The sequence below is a fragment of the Fopius arisanus genome, unplaced genomic scaffold (assembly GCF_000806365.1).
Source record: "Fopius arisanus strain USDA-PBARC FA_bdor unplaced genomic scaffold, ASM80636v1 scaffold00029, whole genome shotgun sequence".
In the NCBI taxonomy this organism is placed as follows: domain Eukaryota; kingdom Metazoa; phylum Arthropoda; class Insecta; order Hymenoptera; family Braconidae; genus Fopius; species Fopius arisanus.
Genome location: NW_011887768.1, coordinates 890,339 through 906,725, shown reverse-complemented (window position 1 = coordinate 906,725; position 16,387 = coordinate 890,339). Strand labels below are relative to the sequence as shown.

At 39.4% G+C, this 16,387-nt stretch overlaps 5 protein-coding genes across 5 annotated transcripts in view; all 5 read right to left on the bottom strand.

Annotated features, from left to right (window-relative positions):
- Positions 1-354: 354 nt before the first annotated feature.
- LOC105265361 (uncharacterized) lies at positions 355-1,845 on the bottom strand. Its single transcript, XM_011302805.1, has 4 exons — positions 1,736-1,845; positions 1,371-1,494; positions 1,144-1,313; positions 355-622 (listed from the first exon to the last, which is right to left on the bottom strand). The coding sequence occupies exons 1-4, from the start codon at positions 1,745-1,747 to the stop codon at positions 482-484; spliced, it is 447 nt and encodes a 148-aa protein (XP_011301107.1). The 5' UTR covers positions 1,748-1,845; the 3' UTR covers positions 355-481.
- A 1,412-nt stretch (positions 1,846-3,257) lies between these two features.
- On the bottom strand, positions 3,258-5,254 carry LOC105265360 (protein SEY1). Its single transcript, XM_011302804.1, has 3 exons — positions 5,179-5,254; positions 4,369-4,738; positions 3,258-3,701 (listed from the first exon to the last, which is right to left on the bottom strand). The coding sequence occupies exons 1-3, from the start codon at positions 5,197-5,199 to the stop codon at positions 3,400-3,402; spliced, it is 693 nt and encodes a 230-aa protein (XP_011301106.1). The 5' UTR covers positions 5,200-5,254; the 3' UTR covers positions 3,258-3,399.
- An 862-nt stretch (positions 5,255-6,116) lies between these two features.
- Positions 6,117-8,673, bottom strand: LOC105265359 (cylicin-1-like). The gene is made up of 3 exons (XM_011302802.1): positions 8,364-8,673; positions 6,906-7,334; positions 6,117-6,567 (listed from the first exon to the last, which is right to left on the bottom strand). The coding sequence occupies exons 1-3, from the start codon at positions 8,617-8,619 to the stop codon at positions 6,188-6,190; spliced, it is 1,065 nt and encodes a 354-aa protein (XP_011301104.1). The 5' UTR covers positions 8,620-8,673; the 3' UTR covers positions 6,117-6,187.
- A 1,402-nt stretch (positions 8,674-10,075) lies between these two features.
- On the bottom strand, positions 10,076-14,777 carry LOC105265358 (uncharacterized). The gene is made up of 2 exons (XM_011302801.1): positions 14,641-14,777; positions 10,076-14,056 (listed from the first exon to the last, which is right to left on the bottom strand). The coding sequence occupies exons 1-2, from the start codon at positions 14,653-14,655 to the stop codon at positions 10,559-10,561; spliced, it is 3,513 nt and encodes a 1,170-aa protein (XP_011301103.1). The 5' UTR covers positions 14,656-14,777; the 3' UTR covers positions 10,076-10,558.
- A 1,333-nt stretch (positions 14,778-16,110) lies between these two features.
- Positions 16,111-16,387, bottom strand: part of LOC105265357 (uncharacterized) — a gene marked incomplete in the record, with an annotated part of 5,373 nt that continues 5,096 nt past the window's right edge. Inside the window, 1 exon segment of the mRNA XM_011302800.1 lies at positions 16,111-16,387.

The window sequence follows — 16,387 nt, the reverse complement described above, 5'->3', positions numbered from 1 at the left end:
ATTTAAAAACCTAAACTTCTCCAATTCCGCACTCAATTCCTCAAAATTTTCAATCCCCTCAAATTTTAAAATTTTCCACCCCAAAATTCAGTAGCGAAAGGAAAAAATCGGATAATTACAGTTTCTTCAGTTTCAGTTTAGGTCCAATATCTCGGGATCGAAGGAACATAGCGAATTTTCAGCATAGATATTATTTATAGAAAAAGATAAGGACAACAAAAAAGGTATTTATGAAAATATCACTATCTCCCCTGAATTCCGAACAATCGTCAAAAAACGGGCGTCAATAAAAATATCTCAACGAAATTCCAAGATAATTCTTATAGGTCTACATGGTTGAATAACGACGCGTCATTTTTTTTAACCAAACAATTACTTTATGTAAAAACAAGTATTTGAAAATGAAAACATAACAATCAAGGCGAGGCCTTCGAAATCACAATCTGTACATCGTCACTGTTGGCTCGGTGTCGGTTGGATTTTAATGCCAGCCTTTACCTCCAGAAGTGTGATGGAATACGTGTTTGTATATAGGCACATGAACTGCGTATGGCTTTGCAACAGGCACTGGGAATTTCTTATCCACATAAACGGGATATGGCTTTTCCACGATGAAAGGTACCTGAAGTGGATCAACATAAAAAATTCACAAATTCCCGTAACTACCCTCAATTGATAATTCACCATTACATTTTCCCCGACTCCACCCAAATATATTTAATAAATACTGATTTTATAAATCATCCTCATATACACGAAGAGAAAAATACCGGAAAAATTACGGAACTTTTGCGTATTCGTGGGGTGACCTTGCTTTTCGGGAAAAAGTACTGGAGGTACCGTAAAATTGTCCTGAAAGTTTCGTAAAAATTCCTGCTCGCTACGAAAATTTTTACAGAACTTACAGTATTTTTTCCCGAAAACCAAGGTCACCCCACGAATACGAGAAAGTTCCGTAATTTTTCCGGTATTTTTCTTTCCGTGTATCTATATCTAAATTTTATGTACTCCTAAAAATATTTTAAAAAATCGATCGACTGAATTTCTCCGTCTCCAATAATTCGGATTTGAATTCAATTATTTTGTCATATAATTCCACTAAAATTTGAATATTGCTTATTAATTAATTGTAATGAGTATTACCTTCTTCTCGACGACGTAGGGCTCGTGTTTTTCAATTGGTATCTCGACATTCTTGATTACTTCAACCGGATAAGGATGAGGTATGCGGACCTGTACCTGATATGGCTGAGGAACAGGTACCTTGATCTCCTGGTCGACCTTCACAGGTACCGGATGAGGTATCGGTATCGCTGAAATTCCCAAATAGTCATTCTCAACGACGGATAATATTTTTAAAACCTACTTACCATATTTTTTATAAATCGGAATCTCCACAGGTTTCGTTTTTTCCTCGTACGTTGAATGCTCTTGCTCATGATAATCACTGGCTACCGATTGCTCGATGAGAGCAATCAAGCCCAAAAAACAGATCTAGAAATAAATAAATCGATAAACAAACGAATTATTCCAATGATTCCATTGATCTGGACAAACAGCAAGACTTGAATAAAATAATAATTACTCCGTTCACCGATTAACAATTTTAAAATACCAAATTATAAATGATTTAATTGTTATTCCACCGGCATGACTTGTTGAAAATAATAATTACCAAAAATTAGAATGATAAATAAAAAAAGACATGATCCAGACGAAATGACTTGAGTCTTACCAGGGAGCGCATGCTGATGACTCGAGTTGATTCAGAATTCAATGATAAATGTCCCAAGGAGTATAAAACACGTGCTTATATAGTTACAACGAATCTTTCACCTTTCACTGATGAGCGAAAAATAGACTTTCACCCCTTCCCGAAGGGTATGGAATTCACCACCCACCTGTGGAGGAAACAGTGTCATAAGGGCGAGACTCCATGTCCCTCAGTCCCATTTCCTCCATAACGTCCAGGAATTTTCAATAAAAATCAATGGAAATTCCATCAAGATGGGTTGACTTTTCCCGTCCAATAGGAAAGTTCTTGTGGTGAGGTCTCATTTATCCGGTGATATCTTCATTCAGCAAAAAACAACACACGGAAAAACCCGAGTGAAGGTCTAATTTCCAATGCACCCGGAAGTGATACCGAATAATTCTCTCACACGATATACATATCGGGTATCAGATGCATTTCATCTACTCGGGCCGACAGAAAATAGTGAATGTTAGACGATTTATCAACAATCACTCTGATTCTTCTTGTTCTTCACTTCGGTTCTTATAGTGATTGGAGAATGGGCGGAATAATCATAGCCCTGGGTACTTTCACCTGCAAATTCTTTTTCTTTATTAGTGAGTTCCGCCTTTTTCCCTGCAACTGAGCGATAACGATGTCCTGGTCATTTCCACGGAGTGAAATTTTTTTTGTCACTGTTACTTTATTGTTGCAACTGTCGTCGGATTGTTTTTTAGTCTTATTATTTATTTTTCTGACGGAAAGAACACTCGCAGAACATAAATGGTTAATGACTCCTGGGGATGTCGTTAATTTTATTTCTTCATTGTAATCCATTTGTGTTTATATACTATTTGCGGGGTTTATGGGGAGATAATTGGATCGGATGTTGGATCTCTGGAAATAAAACGCAAGAGTTTTTTTTTTTATGTTAAAAAATGGACGTTGTCACTTTATTGTTAGGTACTGGTATTATTTTTCATTAAAAATGCATCATTTTTAGAGGAAATGGAGGAGGTAAATTTGAATCATTTAGTTGGGAGTAATTAACTTCGATTAATGAAGCACTTGGAAGTTGTCTCTTGCATCAATCACAGGGAGAAAAAATGGAGAACCTGAAACGCCAGGAAATTGGAGCCGAAGGGGTTAGACATCCGGGCAGAAGGCAAAGCTTTACCCATTAGTCAATATAAAGTAAATATATACTTCGTATGTATCGTTCCAGGTAAATAACAGGCGCCGTATTTCGATCATGAGAGAAGGAAGGCTTCAATTTTGCAGAATAAATTCCAAAGTTCATCGAGGAGATAAGAAACACGAATGAAGTATTCGAGAGATATCTCCTCCCCTGAAAGCGATAACGACATTTTCGTGAGAATCTTTTCTCCGGGTCTCACTCCGCTCTATAAAAATGTTCCAATGAAAAATTTCGCTATCTCCTCTGGATCCAGAGATAATGCTTAAAAACACGAGAGGAAATCACGTCGACTTGTCATTTTTCGGAATAATAAATACACAGCCGTTTGATACATCAATTGGCATTATTTATTTTAAAGTAATCAACAAATGTAACAGTTCAGAGTAAAAATCAACAACTTTAATATTACTTATTGAACGTAATGAGACTGTGTAACGAGTCGTTAATGACTGTTACTGGGTTGTTTTTAATGATGGGATTTGGCGTGATGATGGATTGTTTTGTAAATTGGAATTTTTATGGGGTAGGGTTTTTCCACGGGGACGGGAATGTGTCGTTCGATTTTGATTGGTACTGGCTTTTCAATTGGGAAGGGGATGTGTTTCTCCACGGGATACGGAATCTTCTTCTCGACAGGAACTGCAACGGTCTTGATGATTTGGATCGGCACTGGCTGTGACACTGGCATCAGGACGGGATACGGTTGAGGCACCTCCACTGGCACAGGATGTGGTATGTGAATTTTCACCGGGTGAGGCACTGGAATCCCTGGAAATATCCCCCAAGCGTCAATTCATCCAGATCCCAAAACCGGATAAAAACGTCACAGCAAGAATAACGATTTTTTCAATTAAAATACCGATTGAATCCAGAAATCGTCGACTCTACGAGATGATATCAAAGATTCAATTTTATTTAATTAATATAAATAATTTAATGAGGATAATATCGAAAGTTTAATCAATCGTTTTTAGCAAGCGCAAGATCAATTAATTTCATATTTTCTCCATTGTTTTTCAAGAAAAATGATAAATCGATAAATCTTCAATCCACCATTTTTCTGAATTATCCATTTACTCTGTACTTTCTTAGTGAATCAATTTTTGTCTCCAGAACGTCTCACTGTGCTCCAGTGGTCGGGAAAAGTTCAGTGTGAAAAATTCAGGAGCGAAGTAGTAGAAGCAGATAAATCGACTTACGTATCCGTTCAGGTCACCGGAAATATCTCCGAAACTGAGAGGGATAGGGTAATTTTTGTAACGACCTTTTCTGTGCCCCTCAATTATCTCTATAAAAAAGGTCATATAAAAAAATGCGTTACGTCCATTAGACTCAGAGATATTTCCGGAAAACCGAGGGAGTAAGAGGATTGAGGGAAATTGGTCGCTTTCTCCGTAATAATTGCAGTTGGGGTGTGTTATTTTTAATGGCTCACCGATTTCTTTGTACACGGGTATCGTTATCGGTTTTGTCACCTCGACGTGCTCAGATATTGGTACAGAATGCACGTGATTATCGACGTGGAAATCATGACCGCCTAGATCGTGACTGTCCTGTGCCTCATGGGTAAACTGTCCATATTGTGAGAAATCGTGTTCACCATCGCCCAAGTGACCCGTCGAGGGTTCGAATCCACCCTGAGCCCCATAATCACCGCCACCGTAGTCACCCCCTAGAGAACTTCGATCCGATCGTGCAATTCTACTCCATTGTCCTTGGATGGGGGAAATATATTCGCCATTATCACTCAACATCATCGTCACCGGTGCTGCCTCCGTCCACACCATCAAATAAATAAGGGACACCTGAGAACCAAATGCATCAATCAATTATTCCACAAAATTCATACCGATCCACCAGACAACCGATTTCACCCCTAATTATCGATTTATCTCGAGAATTATCGATCCACGGCAAAAATGTTGAATGACTTTTTTATAGTCCATCCAATTTCCTATAAAAAAGATTTTTTCACATTTTTTCGTAACATCAATACCCTCTGAGATTTCCGGGTTTTAATTACGACCGATTATCCAGGATTGATTACAAAAATCGAGATAAACCAGAAACTATTGATTGTACAAGAAAATATGAAAAGATTTTATTTATCGAGAATGAAATTTTCCAGAAAAAAGTCCTTTGATGTTTTCACTGCAAATCAACGGTTCTGGGGATAAATCGATAATTGATAAGAGCGAAGTCACTTTATCACTCGACTAGTGAATAAAATCATCTGTTTACTCACTAATCCACAGATGATCTTCATTTTGGGCTTAGAGGAGATTGAGAGCGCAGAAAATCCCTGGTATGACTGATGTATCCCTGGCAATTCCACCGGTTGATATACTATCTCGCCTTTCACTACCAGAATCGGTTTGTTTGTTCTTGTTGTTGGGCCGATTGATTTGATATGTTAAGCTGTTAGATTTTTCCGTTCATATTTAACTAACGGCTATTATTCCACCGCTCATACGCGAGCTATTGACATTTTTCTTATTAGGGGATCGGTGAATGTCTAAAATCCTCTCGCTTTCGATCTCGGGGGGACCTCTCATTGTTTTCCGCGATCGAACGGTCATTTCTCCGTTAATATATAGTTCCACGTTAGTAATGAGGATCGGGATAATTATCGGGATTGGATAATTAATGGCAAATTGATCGTCAAAACCCAATCGGTTTTATTTAATGGTTACATTACGTGTTGTCTACATAAATAAATTAATGCTCAATGTCTGCAATTTTCTTTCATGGAACATTCGCACAATTTGTCGGGAGAATTTGTATTAACTATTTTGTTGTTTATATTTGATAATAAATTATCATTTAACATGAAAAAATTAATTTTCTTTAATCTTCAATGTGAATGATTAATTTAGTGGTGATTTTTCATTGAAAATAATTTCAAACGAATACAATTGAAAATTCTGATGACTCTCTACCTGAAATTTCATGAAATTTTTACCAGCGAATATTTTATGTTAATTATGTGTTTGATATATTCTTGAGTAGTGGGTGCACTGAAAAAAAAAACCTTATTTCAAGATTTCAAATTAAAATTCAGTGGATCATATCCAAAAGTTTGAACTTGAGATTCTCTCGAATTTCAGTTTCAATAAAAATAAAGTCTCGAGTCAGGACGGAAAATCGGAAAAATCTCAAGTTGAAACTGGAAAAATTCTCGGGCTTTCAAAATTCAAAACAATTCTTAAAATAAAGTTTGATTTTTTTGGTGATTTAAATATCGAAGATATGAATTAATGGGAACTACTGTTCTGACTTGGAGATGGTGGTGGGATTTTCCGGTTCGACTGATTCGGGAAATCCCCGGATTTATCGGACACTCTGGATTTACCGGAGGATGCACCATCACTAGATTCATGGGAGGTAAACCTCGAAGGTCGTCGGTGGAGAATTTTGTGACCGAAGGTGGGTCTTCCAGGGAGTCTTTTCTTATCACTCTTCGAGGACTCACGACTGTCGCCACTCACGAATGACGGAGATTCGTGACATTGTGCCCGATTTGGAGTATCATCACGCCCTTTTCTATCTCGACGAGCTTTTCTAGGTCTTGAAGACGTCCTCTCCTGCCCTTTTCGCCGTTCATCAGCGTCACGGGTCTCTGAATCTTCAAAAGCTGTCCCCCACAACAATAAAATCATTATTCAAAACAATTATCTATAAATATTCATCAACTTCATGATTCATCATGATTAAAAAAATTCAATACAAATACCACATTTAATTTTTAAATAATTAATATTAAAACCTATTAATTCTGTGAGAAATATTATACAAATAAGAATCATAAACAAATTATTGTTATGACTTTTATGAGTTCATTTAATTGGATGATAAAAGTTGGGATTTCATTGAAAATAAAAAAAATGAAAATTGCGGAAATCATGCGATTGATCATGTCAATTTATCTTTATGCCTGAAGATAAAAAAAAAATCAGAGTTCAGATAATATACCTTTCTGCTTGTACGATTCCTCGAATTCCCTCTCAAAATCATAGCCACCGTTTTTGTCGTACTTATCCCTGTGATCATTTTCCTCTCTTTTTCTCGAATTTTTTCCCCGCCGTTCATTATGACTTTCACCTTCCTCGTCATTATATTGTTCGTGAGAAGCCGAAACTTCCTCTGACTGATCTTCGGTGACTGATTTCTCATCCTTCTCTTTATTTTCCTCTTCATTCCCATGGGAATCGGGGGAATTGTCAGAATGCCCATCGACTTTTTCTTTTTCCACTTCAGACAGAACTGACGGCGTGTACTTGGCGAAAGTTTTGTCATAATCATTGAATATTCCCGAAGTGGGCACTTCAAACGAATAACTCGTGAATGGGGTCATGAGATGAGTATTGCCAAAGTTACTGGGGATGAATGCAACATCCCTCCCTAAAATGGATAAAAAATCATTCATCTCTCCATCAATTCGTCCGCTCTATCCCAAAATATCAAATAATTTCATATTCCACAATTTCCTCTTTCAAACTGATAAATAATTCACCTGATCCTCCCTAATTAATTAAACAATAACGTATTCAATGATTTATCTCGACATCATCACCACTAAAATATTTTTTAAACTCAATTGCATGATAATAAATAAATTCAACAAGTTAGAAAATTTAAACCAAATTTTGAAAATTTAAAAGTGAATTATGAAATATCACAAAACTATAAAATCAACATGAGAGTATAAGAGATGAATAAATTGACGAAAAAAAATTAAATATTTACACATCTCGTATTTACATTCGAAATTCCCTCGTATTTAGAATTTCGCAATGAATAAATAAATCAATAAATCAATAAATGGATAATCCAGTCCTCAAAATAACCGAATAATAATTCCGTCCGAATTTATTCATAATTCCACGAAAAATAAATATAATTCTCCCCATTAAAGCAATCAATCACAGAATCATGATTTAATTTTCTATCCCAGTAAAATCCATCATTTCCCTCCCCTCCGTAATGACTGGTAATGATATTTATCTTTAGATCTTAATCAAGACGCGTGAGAGCAGGAAAATTCCTAGTGTTCGGGCTTTGAACCCGAGAATTGAAGTCCCCGACCTTTCACTATTCGCACGAGTGATCATGAGGTACTGAGGCAATTCAATCCTTCATACCCTCTTTTATTTCCCAGTGATAGTATGAATGAACGTCCTCGAAGGCCTGAAAAGGAATCCACGAATTTTTGATAAAAAAAAGTGCATGCAGTCGGCGCAATTAATTCAGCAAGTGCTTTAAAAGCCATTCTAAATTCTCAATTGCAACATTCAATTCAATTGATAAATTTCCCTGGTAAAATTCATTAATTATCCCTCACGAGAAGTCGCATAATAATAATAATAATGATAACAGCAATTAATTTAATAATAATAATAATGATAACAGCAATTAATTTTATTTTATCACCTGGTGTACCCCTCCCAGCGACTGGATTTCCCTCGAGGTCATTCTCCATTTCCCCCTGATTCCTGATTTTTCCTGGATTATTCACCTGATGACTGAAATGCAATTGCGGCTGAGAGGACAAGGGCTGATACGGCTGAATGGGTCTTGGGCCCTTTTTGTAGAAAGAATTAAATCCTGGAAATTCTCTGGCTGGAATTCGCACCTGCATCCCCTGATTACCTGAGTAAATCACCGGATAATTCTGGGGTCTTGCCATGAAATTTGAATTTGTTAATCCGAAATCGAGATTTGAATTTCTCGCGCCGCTGGGCTGTGGCTCAATATCGGTGAAGAGGGATTTGGTGTGGCTGTACTTGAAGGGTGGAAATGGTTCGAATTTACCGAGATTTTGCTCCAGACTTGGTGAGAATGTCGGGGGTATGAATGATTGCTCCAGGGTACCTGGAGGCTGATTGTAGGACTGTCCAGTTTCATAATGATAAACTGGAGCCATTATCCGAGACTGAGCAGTAACTTCTGGATATTTCTCGGTGTGTGTTGTGTATGGATCCTGATCTACGACCTTCAGGAAGTTGGGAGGTGTCAGATGATCCTCCTGGACCCCCCGAGGAACCTGAAAAGACCCATCCCCAGAGAATCGACTGTCATTCACTATTTCCTGTGATAAACTGGACAAGTCGTTCACCGTTTTCTCTGGCGCTGGAATACTTCTGGTCGTCTGGTGATGCTGGAGATATCCTCTGATTGTCGTTGGCAATATTGTCGTGGAAAATGGAGATCGTGATGTGATGGGAATTCGTTGCTCTCTCGAGGGGACTGATAACGATCCCGAAATCGGTCTCGAGGTCGATAAACCCGGGACTATCGCGCCTGTCAGCAGCACAGCCTGCAGGATCTGCAGTAATTATTGTTTAAAATGCTCAAGTTGTTATAAATAATCCACATGATATTTTTTATTGCAATTTAATGACTTGAAATGATTTTGCAATGGGAGCGATTGTACAAAAGTACTGAAACACTCGGCAAAATTTCGGGGAATCCCCTCAATTTTTCATAATTGATTTATTCCTTTATTTTTTTTTTTTAAACAATCAATACAAACGTACCCCAGCTGCGCCCATTTTCTCGGTTTGAATGATCGATTCTCACTAAGATGTCGAGAATAAAATTTTCGTCTTTTATATTCCGTTGTTCACTGGCGCAAAACGTCGAAGCGGTTGCCACTTTCGTGAGAATTATCATTCAATTTTTTGTATCATTCCATAAAATTGGTCATAGCAACGAAGCGCAAAATATCTGACCGATTGATAATAAGATTCGGCAATTCCCACGAGAATTTATCACCCAGTGATTGTCGTGGTCTGTCACTCGTATAATTATTCCGTAATTATTTTTTCCGCAACACTCGGAGGATAATCGCGAGGAAAATGAAAAATCTAATAGTCCATGAGGTATACTCCTATTTTCATTATACAGCATAAAGACCCGACCATTTCCGGTAGGAAACGCTAATTAGTTCAGATAGTGAAAGGTGATTCCTACGAATCTGTCAAAGTAACAATTTTTTTTTTTTTTTTTTCATTGCTTGGGTTCTTTTCCTTCGGAAAAGTTGTTCCCTTTTTTTTTTTTTTCATTTTTACTCAGTGGAGGTGAATAAAACGTGGGACGAAATCTGGTGGATAATTTTTTATAAATTACAGTACAGTTATTTATTTATTTACAGGTTATTGGGGCTGTCCTGATGGAGATGCCGTGGACTCACGCGAAATCATCAGTCACAATTGAATTAAACTCGTGAATGACTCGTCATTTCCTCTATACTTTGGCAAGATAATGAACTTAACGTTAATTACCCTGATATTAATATATTTTTTATTAAACAATTGGAAATCGATTCTAGTCTTTCAGATATTTGGAAAAAATCCATCATCAGAATTATTCTCCTCTCTCAATTATTCTCTCGAATTATTTTATACTCTTTTCAAAACGATAATTCATCCCAGGAAATTTAAATAATTAATTATTCTGTAATCCTTCATTTTTCCTGAGCTACAAAGTGTTTCTTGCATTAAAAATTTAATTTATCTCTCCAAAACATCAAAAACCTCCGATCACATAATTTTCCTGTAAAATCTTTCTCTTCAAATTAAAAAAAAAATGGAATATCCATTTTTACCCTGAAGAGCCCCTCCTAATCAATGAATCCCCTTCGACAAAAAATCCCGCGATAACTGAAAGCTATCAATTTTCTTTCTGAAATTCGCAGTCTCCTCGTCCTCGAGTGGCTGATTCTCCACGTGATCAAAAAAATAGCTGGATGCACCATTAGGAAGTTGTTTATTCTTCATGAGTAGTCCCAGGAGATTGTGAACCCTTGGCTGATTAAAATCGATGAAATCCCTGGTTTTCTCGTCACGTGTTCTCGCAAAATCCCGTGGCAATGCGGTGGTAAGACTTGGATAATCCTCACCCTTGATTCCCTTATACTTCTGCGAATAACTCCGATCATGTGACGGCCTCCGGTGAGAATATATCACATGATTGCTGGCAGCAGTATCCAGTGATGCTGGCCTGTTTGTCTTGGAGTGTGGTCTTGACTTAATACCCTCATGTCTTGGACCCTTGCCCGGTCGCTTTTTGCCGATATTATCCGTAGTTTTGTACGAACTGAGTTTGGGGGGAGTCAAATAGTCACTTATCCTTGTTTTTTCCCTCCCCCGTAGCTTGCCATCATGAGTAAATCCACTCTCCAATCCATTCCCCTTAAAATCAGATTTGAAAAGTTGTTCAATTGCAGCTACCGACAGCCCCGAATTTTTTACTGGCTCAACAGCTCGGAATTTCGTCTCGGAATGATGCGCCTCGAGGACATCCCTACCGTAACCATTCATGGCAGCCCTGAACCTGCTGAGATCACTCTTCAATCTCTCGAGCTCAGCGATATCCCCATCCGTCAGGTTTCTCACTCTTCTATCGTTATTCCACTTGTGAGTGTTGTAGATCGTCCTCAGGGACTCCTTGAACATCTCCTCCGCGTATTTTTCGAGATCCGAGCTGAGTTTTGGTTTGGTGACGAGATCGAGTTGAGCACTGGGTGAATGCTTGTCGAAATTGCCACCTGGAACGACGGGGACGAGGCTCAACTCCTGGGGCAGGGGCCTGGGCACGTGAACCTTGCTGTTCAGCATTGTCTGACTCTTTATCAAGTCCCAGTTCGGTACAAAATTCAGGGGATTAAACATTCCCTGATTTCCCTGATTTCCTTGATTTCCCTGATTCCCATGATGCCCTACATTTCCCTGATGCCCTACATTTCCCTGACCCTGTGAACCAATCTGCGTCAGGGAATCCACGTAATTCTGGATGGATTCTGTGCTCGTGACAGGTCGAGGTGTCAAAAATCCAGTTGTACTCAATATTGGAATGGGAGTTGTCAAGACAGTCGCGTAATGATTGACAGTTTCAAGAGGATTAACGACAGTCAGGTCCACAGGACTCGGCCTGATCCCCGGACTTATATTCGGATTTCTTATCTCCACCGTCTGCATCCCCACCGTCGGCAGCTGTCCCTGCTCAACGTATCCTCCACCAATTTTTCCATCATTAATTGCATTAACATTATTATTACTCGTACTCCCCTGACTGTCAACACTGTACAACCCCTGGTACCGGTTTTTATCACCTGCCACCTGAAATTGCTGAAGCCGCCAGTTATCCCCGGGTGTCAACGAACTCTTCGGCAACTGCGCCAGGTACTGGGTCACCGGTGTTTGAGTTATCTGTCCGTTCTGATTGATCAGATCAACTCCGGACATTCCACCGCCTGTGTGGATTATCGCTGGGACAACTTGAGCTCCTCTGATCACTGGATACAAATTTCCCGGGATCTGAGACCTCCCGGGGGCTGGATTATTCACACTTCCTGCTGAATTATTATCTAATGTCTGTCGATATTTATCAAGATTATTACTGTTGTTGTTATTATTAGTATCACCTTGACTGACGGATAAATGGGCGGTGGTCAGGATGTGAGTGTTATCCTGGTGATTTCCCAGGGAATTCTGAGGGTGTACGTCACCTTGACCCCGATTAACGATAAAATTGTAATTGTTATTGCTGAGTGGTGACTGGAGTAGAGTGTGAACGGTTGATTGAGGGAGAAATAGCTGCGGCCCGTATTGATTTCCTGGAGTTGCTATTTTTGGAGATTGAGTTGGGTGGATGGTGCGGACGGTGGGGGAGTACTGGGTGATGGTGAACATCGGGGTTACGGTACTTGCTAGGTACTGGGTTTTCATGGGGGGGTACTTGATGGGCTGGGGTAGGCCCATGGGGGGGATGATAACTGCTTGAACGGGACTCTGGAAGGTGTTTTGTCCGATTATAACGTCGGGAATTGAGGTGGGGTAGTTTTTCATGGGTTGTAGCTTTTGGTGGTGCAATGCGGTGGGGGTGGTGATGAGGGGGGCAGCTGTACTGGGGAGGATGGGATAATTACCCAGGGGGAGGAGATTCAGGTTGACCGGGAGGATGAGATTTGGATTCTCCAGTTGATTCAATTCGTAACCCTGGGATTGGGACAGCTCGACGTTCGGTGCTACCTGGGACCAAGTGCTCTGGGGACTTGTGGGAATATTTGGTGGATCCTCTGGGTTTGGATTATTCGGGGAATCATCTGGTGGTGATTGAGACTCCGTCCAGTATGTCTTCACGCGAGCACGCGATTTTCCTCGTGTTTTTTTTGAATCCTCGGTGGTGGGTCGTCGCGACTCCAGACGCTTTCGGGATTTGTTCACTCTTTTTGGACGCTCGGTTATCTCCAGGTAGTCAGAGCTGATGTCGGAGTAGTCCTCTTTTCTGTCGTTGAGGTATTTATTGACACCTTGGGGATTACTTTCGTACGGGTATGTCGATACCTCGCCGATACCCTGGGTCGCTCGGTGAGCCGTTGGTTCAGGGATCACCACGGGCCTCTGCAGGTGTCGATTCTTCGGGGGATCGCGTGGGGATTTTTTTTCCGGTTTTATCATCGATGTCTGGCCCTCGAAGGTTGAGGATCGTGGAGGCACTGGGTTATAATTGAAGACTTGGTACTGCGGGTAATTGTTGTGGACTTTCTCGGGCTCGAAGACCGAAGGCTTCAGGGCGTCCTGGGGATTCGGAACTTGGGGATAATGATTTGCTCGTACGTACATCGGATCCAGGCTCGAGTAGTAGTCGTCGATCTGTCGAATGGGGTCGCGCGATCTCGAGGAGAATTTATTAGGATCTCTCGACGGGTGCATCGTCTTCTGGAGGTTCGAGTAGAACTCCTGGTAGTTGGCTATTGCTGGGGTGTCGTTGTTGACTTTTAGAATCTCGAAGTCGTTCTGGGATTCTTGGAAGGAGCGACGGATGGGCCCAGTGTTGGGGAGCGTCAGCAGGAGACGAGCCTCTGGTGAAAACACTGGGTTCCGGGGCCAGTGGATCGGGGTGGAATTTTTTTGGGCCTCTGGGGATTGGGGAGACGTGCTCGGGGGTGGGTAGTTCAGCATCGGGACAAATCCGTTTGAGTTTTGGTACACGATTGGGCCAGGTGAGTCGGGACTCTTTGGGGATGCCGACCCAGAGGCCTGAGCTATCTGGTCGATCATTCCCTCCGGGGGTTTCTTCTCCTCCGAGAGGGCACTTCGCCAGCAGAGGAGTAAAATTATCTGGAATAAAAATCGACGTCAGAGGAATTTCTAACGAATTCCACAGGAATTTTATTAAATAAATTATTAGCTTAAAAAAATCATGTCAAAAATGGATGACCTGAGGCCTCAGGAAAATTTATCGCTGAGAAAATAATAAATATTCTCCATCATTTTTCCTGAACATCTAATTACAATTCTTGAAATAATCGAGTAATTATCCTTCTGCGATTGCGAAGAGAAAAAATATATATTCCCCCCAAAAAAAATTCACTGGCTTATCAATAAAAGATGGATGACAGAATTATTATCTACACCCATCACTCCACCCCCCACAAGTAATTGTTATTAATAATCCCGATTAATATTCGATCCCGTTGTTTCTGAAATCCTGAAAATTCTGGGTGACTCCCCGATTTTTTCCTGAGCGATCTTTAAAAAAATTCGGAGAGTCAGAGGGACTGAAAAAGGAACTGAAAAGGGAATTGAAAAAGGAACTGAAAAGGGAATTGAAAAAGGAACTGAAAAAGGAATTGAAAAAGGAATTGAAAAAGGAATTGAAATCGATCAATGACAAGTGCTAAAATAAAACGAGTTCTACTCACGGAAAGCGACAACATGTTGACCGATTCCTCAAAAAATTGTTGATTAAAATAAAAAAAATGGATTTCGCGCACAATTTATTGAACACATCTGACAGTCATTGACCCAGCGACACTGTGAAATCCCAGATCCTCCCAGTCTGAACTCCACACAAGAACTAAGGCACATAGTGGATATGCGATTTTCTTTATACACTCTGGTAACCAAGTGAAAAATATCGTTCTAAATATTATCCTATAGTCCACCACCTCGGATACTTTCATTCGTGACACGCGACCGCTGTTGTAAAAGTCTTGTCCACAAAGTTAAAAAAAAAGTATCGAAGGATGCACTGGATCACTGTTATTACGTTAACCATCCAGCAGAACCCAACATCGATGATTACCAGGAATAGATCATGAAGTTTTCACTCAACTTCTAGGATAGATTGATGAATTTTTCCGAAGAATTTCCCAGAATTTTACAGATGATAATTTCAATCGCAAGTTTCAGCTTCCGGGGCTGGTTTTTCCCCGTTGATGGATAAAAAATTACCGGATTACTGTCACTCCACGGGTAGAAGATAGAATGGAATCTTGGGAAGAGCTGTTTGCAAACAATTGGTCATTACTTTTCCAATTGTTACATCTATTCGCTCTGAAACACACGTATTACTATTGAGCAGTAGGCACGTGGGATTGGACCTATCGTACCGTGCAACAGCAGATATACTTTTTATACTAATACACATTCAGTGGCTCCAGCACTTTGTCCATTAAAATCTGCCTGGTAATTGCTCGTAAGACCAACGGTTTTTGCGATACTCATCGGGATTTACAATGTGAAAACATTAAATTAACGCTCCGGGGGGCGATTAACTAGTGAGTTTATTTATGAAATTGTTGAGGTTTTACTATTATTCCAATTTCTCATATCTCATTGGTATTGATTGACCGTGGGATTCACCCAGAAACCGTGAAAATTGTTTACTTTGATCAATTATTATCGAGAAGGCCTAGATTTTTTTTGGTCGACGCAAAATTCAAGAAAAATTCGATATAAATTGGAATAAATCAAATCAATGAATACACACAGTATAAAACATAATAAAATTTGATAAACAATTAAAATCTCTGATTGATAAACTTTTTTTATCCATTATCCCCTGAAAGTCTAGTAGAAATTTCAACAATATCGTTTAGCTTTCTGTAATTATCACTGGAAATTCACGTGTTCGGTACGATTATTATTTCAATAAAATTCACGGAAAATTATTGTAATAACTTTCCCTCGGTGCAGAGCTTTTGTTGGCCTTGAATGAATTAATCCCCTCGGGAATTACGGTTTATTCGGAGTTATAAACTGTGAAAATGATGAATCGTACTCATTTAATCTACGCAGCGGGTGAAAATATCTTGATGGAGTCATTAAAACAAATTAACGAATACACCATTACCAATGGAATTTATTAGAATAAAAATAAAAATACCGGTTTACATTGCACGTCCCCATGTTACATATATACACTAATTGCATTCACAAATTATGTCGAGGGTCTCTCGATCTTATGAGAATAAAAATAGGATTCACAAGTGCGCAGGTAATTCATACACAAGTACTTTCGCCATTTGCAAGCGATAGAAATATTTTTAAGATGTAAAAAAATTAGAAAGTCGTTGATTGAGGGAAATTCCGGAAATCATTGGTAATCGTAGCTATCAATTTTCATCGTTGCAATTATTTTTTGAGGGATCAATTTCCATCATGAAT

Coding starts and splice junctions, on each gene's coding strand:
- LOC105265361 (XM_011302805.1), bottom strand. Junction 1,314..1,370: donor TCCGATTTATAAAAAATATG/GTAAGTAGGTTT, acceptor TGGGAATTTCAG/CGATACCGATACCTCATCCG. Junction 623..1,143: donor CCTACGTCGTCGAGAAGAAG/GTAATACTCATT, acceptor GATCCACTTCAG/GTACCTTTCATCGTGGAAAA.
- LOC105265360 (XM_011302804.1), bottom strand. CDS start 5,199: ATGAAGATCATCTGTGGATTA. Junction 4,739..5,178: donor TGAAGATCATCTGTGGATTA/GTGAGTAAACAG, acceptor TTTGGTTCTCAG/GTGTCCCTTATTTATTTGAT. Junction 3,702..4,368: donor ACCCGTGTACAAAGAAATCG/GTGAGCCATTAA, acceptor GGATATTTCCAG/GGATTCCAGTGCCTCACCCG.
- LOC105265359 (XM_011302802.1), bottom strand. CDS start 8,619: ATGGCAAGACCCCAGAATTATCCGGTGATTTACTCAGGTAATCAGGGG. Junction 7,335..8,363: donor CGCTGGGAGGGGTACACCAG/GTGATAAAATAA, acceptor TATCCATTTTAG/GGAGGGATGTTGCATTCATC. Junction 6,568..6,905: donor GGAATCGTACAAGCAGAAAG/GTATATTATCTG, acceptor TGTGGGGGACAG/CTTTTGAAGATTCAGAGACC.